The sequence below is a fragment of the Anabrus simplex genome, chromosome 3 (genome assembly GCF_040414725.1).
Source record: "Anabrus simplex isolate iqAnaSimp1 chromosome 3, ASM4041472v1, whole genome shotgun sequence".
NCBI lineage: Eukaryota > Metazoa > Arthropoda > Insecta > Orthoptera > Tettigoniidae > Anabrus > Anabrus simplex.
Genome location: NC_090267.1, coordinates 417,453,512 through 417,465,628, shown reverse-complemented (window position 1 = coordinate 417,465,628; position 12,117 = coordinate 417,453,512). Strand labels below are relative to the sequence as shown.

The window sequence follows — 12,117 nt, the reverse complement described above, 5'->3', positions numbered from 1 at the left end:
TCGAGAACTAAACACTAAACCATGTACCATATAGCTCTTCTTTGTTGGTGTTCTATGATAGTTGTCATGGCTACGAAGCGAAAGAAGTGCTTGTAACTTTAAAACAAATGCCTGAATTTTTGAAAAGTTTGAGGAAAGAGAATCAATAAAAATATTAGCGAATGATTATGGGACTGATGCATGTGTGCGGCATGCTTCAACAATGGAAAGTGTTAAAACTTATGTTATGTTGAAAAGGGAGATTTTAATTAGTGATGTTGTTGCACTTTGGAACATCCGTACTTTTATTCGAGAGAAGGTAAATGAATCTTGAAAGCAAAGAACATTACTGATTATTTTTTGTCAAACTACAAAAACTGACATTTTGTATAATTTTTGTACCTCAAGTGTTGTACCAACAATAAAAGTTGTAATTTTTGTATTGGCATACTTTATTGATATATGTGCTTATTAAGTGCTAATTGTTTGAAATTATTGCATTTTCAAACAGTCTTATGAAAAGTTTCATTGTGCATTAAAATGAAAAAAAATAAAATTGTATTATCCCTGTTTTCAGTTATCCATGCAAATTTGTCTGGTGATTAGCCCGGATAATGAAGAATTTGCTGTAGATGACTTGTACTAAGGTATATAATATCAACTTCGAAAACTTAACTTTATGCATTACAAACTTACCATGTCTCATGGATGGAGAAAGTGAAATATCATGAGCAATGAACTGTCCAAATTGCATCACCATAAGAGTGGTGTAAGGGTGAGGATTGTCTATATCAGGAAAGAATGTAGTACTCAGCAGTCGAGGGCTAGGTAGAGGTTGGTTCGAAACTGATATACGTGGAGCCCACACACCTGCAAAATGGAAATACCAGTATATTTGGGATTCAAGTTGCATGCATTTATACCTTAAATGAAATTAAGCGAGACTAACTTCTGTTACAGCTTAATGTAAGGTGTTTGTGACAATATTCAACATTTTTCTACTTTGTGTGAAATCAGTTTAATAATGTGTCTGACAATGGCATTTGTATTGGCGAGTATATTTGTAGGCTAGTTAGAGGTGGGGAGGTTAGGATCAAGGTATGAAGTATGAAGCAGTCATAGTTTATTTCAGCACACAATTTCATCCATATTTTCTGACCTTTAAGCTTTCTCAGCTTTCAGTGCTCTTCCATTTCTGTATCAATTTCACTCCACATTAAATTTCTTTAACAGAAATAAATGTGTAAACAAGTTACTAGCAAACTGCCTTGCAAGCAATGCCTGCAAAACCTCTTCACCCCCCCCCCCCCCCCCCCCCCCCTCTACTGTACTGCAACCATCATGAATTATTAGCTGCCTCTGTGGATCAGCAGTAGAGTGTCGGCCTCCGGATCCCAAGATAGCGGGTTCAAACCCGGCAGAGGTAGTCTGATTTTTGAAGGGCGGAAAAAAGTCCATTCGACACTCCATGTCATACAATGTTGGCATGTAAAAGATCTCTGGTGACACATTTGGTGTTTACCTGACAAAATTCATTAAATCTCAGCCATAGACGCCCAAGAGAGTTTCGGTTTACTCAGCCTGCCATCTAGTGGGGGCATAGAGTAAAACGGAACGTCGAAATTGATGAGCAGACAGCCAGATAGCGTCAAATTGAAATATCTGCACACTGTAGCCGAGGCCATATGATTATTTTTTTAAAAATGAATTATTGTTTGTTGCAATCTAGAAGTATACATTCTTTTCTGACAAATGTGTTTACTGCTGGTCTACATGGTAAGTACTGTACTAGAAATTTATGTGGAGTGGAAAACTAGTTCTAGGATGGCTGGAAGATTTTTAAACCACTTATTTTGTATTATGCATCAAGCTGAGTGCATTCTGTTTCAATCCCCTAAACCAGTCATAACCCATTAACTACCATTTTTTCCCTGCAATTTAAATGGTTTTATAATTATCTTAAGAGCCTAGTAACAGTGAAAGGTATATTAAATACACATTTGGAATGCGTATCACCTATCATGATCTACAAATGGGGATGAATTTTAAAGCATTGCCCCACCCACCTACCCCCAACCAGCAACAGAAAATGAATTGCGAGAAAAGAATACTAATACAGTACATATAATGTGGAGACTATAGCAAAACCATAATATCCTTAATTTACAGATAGTCTATATACATGTATGAAAACTGACAGAACAGCAACTTGCTGTGTAAGCATGCGTGGACAGCACAGACAAAAAGACTCAGGCCCAAAATTTTTGGCTGCTGGTTTTGTTGGTATAGAATAAGGTAGTCTATTTAATAATTTGACTTCCTGCTTTAAAAAATGTGGTGATTAAACCTTGGGGTGGGGTGTAGTGGGGGGCATAAAACCTGCGTTATTACAAGTAACACACAACTAATTTGGTGGAACCAAGAATCAAAAGCAGCCACAAGTGTTGCCAGTATGTCATCTTTAGCCAACCTTGAGATTCTTAGTAGGGAGTAGAATGACCATGATAAAGTGATAAAGGAATTATAAAAAACAATTTACTGAATTATCCAGTAATATTTTAATCAATCAGATGTAAACATCACCTGATAAGGGCATTAAAAAAGTCCCATACAAACTTCCTTTTTCACAAATAGGGAATATGCCACCTGGGCAAGTGACCTAAATGCAGATCAGTAGTGAATGATCTGATATATGCATGCTCAAACCACACAAAACTCTAAACGCAAAGAGATTCATGAACTGTGGGTAGTCTATGACCGAAGGGATGATTCTTGGAATCCTACTACCTATACAGCATTCATCCTATTTCAGAAAAAAGAATTTTGAAAAAAGAAGTGCCATCTGCAACAAATTTTTGTGCATTCCAGTGTACATTGGGAAAAGTGTCCAGCTGCATGGCTAAATAGTTAGTGTGCTGGCCTTTCACCCAAGGGATTCCAGGTTTGAATACTGGCCTGATCAGGGATTTCAACCATCATTTGGTAATTCCCATGGCTTGGGGGCTGGGTGTGTGCCATCTTCAGCATCAGAATTCATCACAGGTAGGGCCCTGTCCTTGCAGATGTGCAGGTTGCCTATAAGGCTCAAAAGACCTGCACCACGCCTCTCCAGAGACTACACAAGAAGAATAAGAAGAAGCATGTAGACTTCTGTTCACCATTTAATGAGAGTTTTACACTGAGTGTGACTTAGGGATCTCCACAAATTTTGTTGTTATCATCATCATCATCATTATTATTATATTTGCCTTTATGAATGGTGATGAAGTTAATGTTATTTACAGTTACTGTTGGTAGGTACATAGGGAATACTACCCCTTTCCAAATCTGAATTGAGGATGGGGATACAAACACACATTTTAGCAACATCAGAACCCAAAAACTTTTTCCTTCTTACCATCATCAATTTACAGTTTTTATTTCCAAGTACAATGTTAATGATATTCTGATGTTAAGTCTTATGGATGTTTGGTATTCCAGAGCTTTATTATTCACATCATTGCATATCTTACCCTGGAAAGCATGAATAGAGGCAGCCAATCTGATAATGGAGCAATTAACAAAATCAGCCAAGAGAAAATGCCTTTAACACCTAGCAATTCAAAAATAAGACCTTCAACTGGTTTGCTCAGCTGGATTCAGTCAGATACGACTAAGATCACAATGACGAGGAATGTGTCACCTTACTTTTCCCTTCCTTTCCAGCACTAAGACAAATAATTTCATGATTTGTTGCATGAAGAAACAATTTACAGAAACGATGAGAAATAATGTAACACACATTGTTATTAGACTGATATCACAAAAGAACGATTTGTTTGTTCACTTCATGTTCAGGTTTGCCTCCGACTTAAATATCAAGCTTCATGACATTTCACCAAGCTGTTCTTCCCTATTAATATGAGGGAGGAACAGACAGATAACCGACTCCACTACATTGACTTACTTGCCCTGTTTGATATAAAAATCCAAGTATCAGGCTAATATCGTTCCTCTCTGGAAAACTAGTGGATCTGCAGTTAAGATCTAGAATTTACTAATTTATATAACTTGGACTGTTTGGTAAAGTCTCATATCTGCAGCTCGTTCTGTACAGCTAGCTCATAATATCAATAAAAAATAATTCTACATGAGCAATCACAACTTATTTTAGTTCTCCTGATAAAGTGACCATTTGCACTTACATTAGTTTGCCAAAAGGGGGTGCTATGTATATTTACAAGAGTGACAGGCCATGTAGGGTTCACCTACATTTTTGATCAACAGGGTGCTCATAAGTATTAACTGTTTCAGCTGTTTCAACAATTTGCTGTAAAATATCAGATCCTTTCAGAGTTTTGAATTTTACATTTTCATAAGAAATTCATATTTAAGCTTTGCAGCTCTTATGCCAAATAGTGAACGAGTAAATACCTTACAGATATTAAATAACATGGAACAGCCTTTAAATGAACCAGAAACCTTTTATGTGAACTTTGTCAAGTAGTTAAGGTACTTGGTAAGTATTAAACATCTTTATGGTATATATACACAGTGCACAATGACAACCTAAATCTGTATTTATCTACTTATGACAAATTTCTTCCAAACCATTCTTTTTAACAGAATTTACATTATAATTAGAGTTTGTAAGATTCATGGTTGATACACTATCAGAATGCAGTAACAGCCCAAGATATTTCATATTTGTTAAAGTATATTCTGCTCTCAAATGAAGTTTAAACCAATGTCTAATAAAAAAGTAAAGTAACTATATCTAGAGACTTGTTGAAGTTATACTCTATCTCTTTATAGACAATTCAAGTTAAACTTTTGAACACTTTAAAAACAAACAAGACAGAACAGTGCTGTGTTTTTTTTAAGCAGTGAATAGTTTTGTTGTGTTGTCCACACAATGTTCAGTTTATTCCATTTATTCTCCTCCTCCTCAATTCCAGCTCTTCCAATTCCTTCTGGGTTGGAGTGTTTTTGGTACCTTCGATGATTATGATTATTGTTGTTTAAAGGGGCCTAACATTTAGGTCATCTGCCCATAATGGTACACGGTTCAACAAAATATAACTATAATTAAAACTTCAAAAAGTATCCACTGCCTAAAATATAAACTGATTATGAAATGACCATGAATCCAAAACAGTCAGAGGATTCAATTCACAATGCCTTCTTTTTCTGAGATACCGCTTGTTATCCAAAGGGGTTCAAAATCAAAGCCACTGGTCCCTCAATAGTAATAATCACTGGTAAAGCAGAACCATGCTGTTCCTTCTACAGTGGTACTAATCACAGGTGATATAGACCCGTGGTATGTCACACATAATGGTACCTCTCTCAGGCAACAGACTCGTGGTGTTCTTCACATAGTGGTACTAATCAGAGGCAACATAGACCCATGGTATTGTTCATATAGTGGTACTACTCATAGGTAATGCAGACCCATTCTGAACAGGGGAACGGACACATTCCAGCGCAGCGTACGGCACCTTACCTTGCATGGACTTAAGTCTGCGCAGCTGAGTGCCCCCCTCCACCTTGGAATACACACGATGGTGCTAACCACAGGCAACACCTGGACCCATGGTGTTCCTCACAGAAGGGTACTACTCCTCGGTAACGTAGATCCATGGTGTTCCTCACACGGTGGTACTAATCGCAAGTAACGTCGACCCATTGTGTTCCTCACTTAATGTTACTAATCAGAAGTAGTCTTGGTTGCCACTTTTAGTCTCCTCTTTCAGCAATCAGGTAGCGATGTCCTTCGGAGGCAGCCCATCTCAGGGAGCGGCGCCCCTGCCTATGCGAGTCCCAGAGCACACTTACCCGGTGTGTAACACCTGGTAAGGGTCCCAGCTCAGGGATACAAGTGAAGATGTCAATATCTGCGGCGGAGAAGATGGACTTCAGTACGGTGAAGATGGAAGAATTTGGTCCTGCACCTGCACCACTACCCACCCCTAAATGGGGAAGGTCCTAGAAAAGGTGGGCTGTACATCGGAAGTCACATTTTTATCCTGCTGGACGACTTCACCCAGTGGGTCAACCCATACATGGTCGAAACATTCAAGGAAAACTATAACTGCAACATGGAATGTCCGAGCACTGCTCGACATGAGAGACAGACCTGAACAGAGAACAGCTCTTGTCCACAAGCTTTCTAGATCAGGGCCTCTCAAACGCCCAAACTCTCACGCGTGCAGAGCGAGGTGCATAGGCTCTGTGCACTGTGCATCGGTACGCTTCGCCTCAACTCGGCTTGACTCGGATGGTGTAGTGTGCTGAGAGCGACGAAGCGTTTGGTGGTAGACGACGTGTTTATCAGTGAAATAGATAAGCGCATGACAACAACATAATAATGGAGCAACCTGTTTCGAAGAAAGCAAAGACTTCCGAAAGTCCATTTCAATCGAACTGGGAACTTTCGTTTTCTTTTGTCTGTCGTGATGATAATGCCAAATGCTTAATCTGTGGGACGATAGGGACGATAATTACGTGCGTAAGAAAATCGTCTGCTGAAAGACACTACAACAGACTACATTCGGAAAATTATTGTGAAATCATAGGAAACGTCAGAGAGAAAGAATTAAGGAAGTTGAAACATCTTGAAGAAGAGCATTCTATATCCACGAAGGAGGTTTGTTCCAGTACTGTAGCATTTTCATTGTGGTTACGGGTTCTGCATTTTTAAAAATTATGTTTACATTCCTCTCAAACATGTATGTGTATTTCTAATTCACTTTTTTAATTTTTTTAATAACACTGGTAACCTTGTCCCATACAACTGAGCGCCTCCGCTCACCACACGTAAACATTTCGCAGTGGGGGAGAAACAGCAGTGAAGGTGAGGAACGCGGAGACAGGCCGAACGGGTGAGACAGGTGTGGGGAGAGAGGAGTGGAGGGGTCTGCACTCTGGTCAACCAAGCGAAGTCGTCTTTGCACCATGCACAGTGCATGCACCACGCGCATGCACCCTGAGAGGCCCTGTTCTAGATTGAATATTAATGAAGCTGGCTTGACTGAAACAAGATTATCCAGTGAAGGCAAAGTTATTGAATCCAGTTCAGGATATACTATCTTTTGGAATGGTAAGGAGGATGGAGAGAGTTATTCATAGTGTTGGATAGGCCATGAAGACAAATATACTTGCTGATCACCAGCTTGTCCCAACTGCAGTTAGTGAAAGACTTATGACTTTGCGTATACCACTCTCTGGAGATAAGTTACATGACTCATCTCTGCTTATGCTCCTACATTAGATGCTGAGGAAGATGCTGAAAACTTTCTTTCTACAACCATCTCTAATGTACCTACTAAAGATAAACTCTTTGTACTAGGTGACTTCAATGCTAGAGTTGGGAAGGATAATCTGCTATGGGATATGTAATCAGCAAACGAGGACTCTAGTTTGCAATGCCAATGGCTTCCTGCTTCTCTATGTACTGAACATTAACTTTTTGTAACATACTCAGTTTCACCTACCTAATTGCTTCAAGACTGTACTGTCATTGTAACCGTGTTATGAGTATTTCATACTGACTGAAAAAGTCTTAACCTAAAAGTCTTTAAACGTGATTATTGGGCATGAATTTCAATGTTACGACTGTTCCTTCACGTTGTGTGCAGCTTTATGCCAGCCGTAACTACACAACATGTCCGGCACAGGCACATTCCTGTTGACGCAGAGCATGTCATATTGCCTCGAAGTTCTCTCTACCGTGCAGTTACAGTCCCTTATACTGGAACACTGTACCAAAACACTCCACCTCAAGCTCCTAATGTTTCAGAACAACCTACTGTCCCAGTGTGACCAACCCTATATTGAAGATGTGGATGAGTGATCTTCCATTTCAAAAGCCACATTTCTCTTATTACTATCCTTCCACCTTTCTTCTCACTCTTTTCTGGTAGGTACCCTTTTGGTTTATATAAGTCTACTTATTAATAAAGTGCTGTGAATTTTTAATCTTCCTATTATTTTATGAAGTCTATTATGTAGTTACCGTATAACTCTACAAGTTAGACCTAAAACTTCTGATGTGCATTTTCAAGCAGATGCATACGGGTACATCTTTTTCCAAACAAGAATCTTTGTTCACAATTGAGCGCATACTGGAATAAGTGAGCAGGAAAAGTTGTTCCATCATCTCTCATGTGCAAGTTTCATGAAACAAGTTTGTTTCAGTAATCAGCGGAATGTCAAAAATAAATATATTGTTATTTGGGAAAATAACAAAGATTTCAGTTATATAAAATCTAACAAAATCTACCAATAGAAGCATGGTACAGTTTAAAATAATTTAATGACTGTTGGTATGAATGGAGCATCTGTCACCACAATTGACCCTACAGAATGCATTCAAAACTTGTTTCTCAAGAAATCTTGCTGGCATACCTGTAAGTAGTAAATCAGGTAAGAAACGTTGGCCTGCAGATTTACTGGTGAGTCTCCAAATAATTGGCTTATTTTCATGCCTGAGTTAGTTACTCCTTGTCTCAGAAACAAAGATTATTACATAAATGTATGAGTTTGTGTTCAGTGCAATGATTGCACATTACATGCAGAGTAGTGATGACAATGTAGAAACAGGAAGGAACTTTTTTTTTTTTGCTAATTGCTTTACGTTGCACCGACACAGATAGGTCTTATGGCGACAACAGCATAGGAAAGGCCTAGGAGTTGGAAGGAAGTGGCCTTGGCATTAAGGTACAGTCCCAGCATTTGCCTGGTGTGAAAATAGGAAACCACAGAAGACCATCTTCAGGGCTGCCGACAGTGGGATTAGAACCTATCTCCCGGATGCAAGCTCACAGCCAGGTGCCCCTGACCGCACAACCAACTCGCCCGGTGTAAGGAACTTTTGATATGCAATCTAATGATTAGGAATTTTATATAATCAACAGGACTCTTAAATGTTCCATTGCAGAGAAGGTTACTTCATTTTAACAATCCATTAATGTTTCACAGTTTCTCTGATGTTCTGCACAAAAGTTTACCAAAAGTTTTACTTCACTCACTGACTTCATAGCAAGAAAATTCCTTTCTATGAACCATTACCTCAGCAGAGAGAATGTTGCTTGAATGGGGTATAGTAGGCAAGTATGCAAAGAAGTGGAATTAGCATTGAAACTTGTGCAGTTTCCAATTCAGGCATCTAAAAAATTAAATTCCACAGATCCAAAATGAATGTATCAGTTCCTTTAAAAATTCTGCTTTAACAATATTGAACTATGGACATGATAGTGTATATAGGCTTTTGGGCTTATGCCATGTCAAGAAAATAAGGTGAAATTCTTAACGATTTGCAGAGAACTGTGCTCTGCATCCTCAGAAGAAATCTCTACTGTCCACAAGAAAGGCTTCTTAAACAATGACAACTTTGAAATTGGACGTTATAATAGAAGTGGAAATGGTACGTTCATTTGCCACCAGATGGCCCCCAGGATGTGGCACACAAAGTGGAAGTTGACCGAACCATCACAATCAGACTAAGTGGTTCACATAACGTGTTTGCGTAACATGACAGGTGTAAGACAGAAATAAGCCTGGAATGAAACATCTGGTGATGAGGAATGTACGAATTTGGAAAACACTGAGATGAAATAATAGTGAAGGGACAGGGAAGGGAACTACCTACGTAAATTCTTAATGGCTGACAACCAGGTATTGATAGCCAGTGTCCCTGTTGAAATTGTTAGGATTTCTACGTATTTCCACAACTTCCCGTATAATCCTGCACCTGTATCGTCTAGCGTGGGTTAAGAGCTCGAGCATCATGGAACATGACATCATAACCCGATGATAGAGCGTGATCAGCTAATGCTGATTTGTCAGGTTGGTTGAGACTAATATTGCGTTCACGTTCTTTGATACGGGTACCAATAGACCGGCATGTTTGGCCGATTTATACTATACCGCACATACAGGGAATTTCATTCGCCCGAGGATGTAAAAGTGGGGACAATTTGTCCTTGGTTTTACTCAGACTGAGCAATTTTAGTCAATCAATGAATATTCAAGATAAACTTAAATATTATAATTAAGCGGTCCGCCTATTCAATACAATATATAATTTATTAATATCTAGGACATGTTTCGTCCCCTAAGGGACATCATCAGCTAATAATAAATTAATAATATATCAAATAAATATTAAAATTGGAAAGACGCATTAAAATTTTAGACAATTTAAAAGAAGATCTTCAAATTTTGTTAAAATTGTAAGTCATAAGACAGGTAAAACAGTCAAATTGTCCATATTTATCTTGATGTTCTTGGAAAATACCAGTTTTGCTTATAAAATCTTAAAATATCATTTGTTGTAGAAAGCATACTTGATTTGTATTCCTTGGTGAAAGATTTGTTAAAACTTAATAAGCATTCCTTAGATGGTACATTAAAATTTAAATGCTTCAGAATTTAAAGTCAGATCGGGGCCATGATGATGAAGTTCTGTGTGGTAATGGATATAATTTTATCTGAAATAAAATGAAAAATAAAAAATAATATAAGTGTAAGTAACGTGAAATAGAAGATGAAATAAATATAATGTAACGTAATAAAATCTTATTACTTACTCCTTATTATTGGCCCCGATGTGCAGAGAAGGACTCGCTTCTACCGAGGTAAGTGTGCATCTGCTTTAAAACAAGTACTGATAGTTGCTACGCTGAGCAGGGGGGTGTGGAGGGGAAGTAGGAGAGCATGTCCTAAGTTGAGCAACCTGAGTGTCACCGAGCGTGTGACGTGTTAAGAGTCTGGCGTTTCTTCCTAACTTTCGCTTTTAATAGTTCTTCATATAAAATGTTATACTTCTCAGAAAGCTCATTGATATTATTTGTTGGATTGTTTCTCTGGTCCAGATAAATGTAGATTTCCTCATATATGTTTAATAAATGGCCTTTCTTTATGGTTTTCAGTATTTTGAGGTCATTATCTATGTTTGTAAACGTGTGATTGGAGTCGGTCATGTGTTCGCTCATGGCCGAGTATCTCTTGTATTTCTTGGCTCTGGTGTGTTCCTGATATCTTATAATGAAGTTCCTACCTGTTTGTCCTATGTAACTTTTTAAACAACTAGCACATTTCAGTTTATAAACACCCGAATTTTGGAAATTATTATTATTATTATTATTATTATTATTATTATTATTATTATTATTATTATTATTATTATTATTATATTATTATCGATATGAGTGTTATAAAACAATTTCGAGTTTGTGTTGTTAGTCCTAAAAGCGATTCTTAAATTACATTTTTTGAATAGATTCGTAATACTATATATTTTACTGCTATTATATGTAAATACGGCAAATTTCTTATTCTCTTTTCCTTTTTGTTCTTATATTAACGTTGTCTTAGGCTTACTTTTTACTTTATTTATAATCCTGTTTACAAACTCTTTATTATAGCCATTCTTGTATGCTAAATGGTATATAGTATTAATTTCTTTTTTTAAATCCTGGGTTGAAAGCGGAATATTAAAAGCTCTGTAAATCATGCTAAAGAACCTGACTCTTATGAGCTCCCGGGTGTAAAGAATCATTTTTGATCATGTTGACACTCTCCGTTGGTTTTCTGAAGATGTTAAAGGAAAGGTTTTGACTATTTCTAGTAATTTTCAAGTCTAAATAATTTAAAGTGTTATTTACTTCAGAGTCAAGTGTGAATTTGATATATGGATCAAGCTGTGGAAATGTGTATAAATCCTAACAATTTCAACAGGGACACCGGCTATCCATGAAGTAATACCTGGTTGCCAGCCATTAAGAATTTTCGTAGGTAGTTCCCTTTCCTGTCCCTTCACTATTGTTATTTCGTCTGTTTTTCAAATTTGTACGTTCCTCATCGCCAGATGTTTCATTCCAGGCTTATGTCTATGTCTTACACCTGTTGCATGTTACACAAACATGTTATGTGAACCGCTTAGTCGGTTAGTTCAGTCAGCTTCCGCTTTGAACATTAGCGTTGCTCCACGTCCTGGGAGCCATCTGGTGGTGAATGAACGTACCATTTCCACTTCTATTATAACATCCAATTTCAAAGTTGTCATTGTTTAAGAAGGCTTTCTCATGGACAGTCGAGATTTCTTCTGAGGATGCAGAGCACAGTTCTCTGTAAAACGTTAAGAATTTCACTTTA

General features: G+C 37.7%; 1 protein-coding gene across 1 annotated transcript in view; it reads right to left on the bottom strand.

Annotated features, from left to right (window-relative positions):
- The window catches only part of LOC136867389 (chorion peroxidase), a 107,122-nt gene that overhangs the window by 41,677 nt on the left and 53,328 nt on the right, over nt 1–12,117 (bottom strand). The window contains exon 5 of the mRNA XM_067144573.2: nt 676–849. Coding sequence (XP_067000674.2) covers nt 676–849 — 174 coding nt within the window. The remainder of the gene's footprint in view (nt 1–675; nt 850–12,117) is intronic.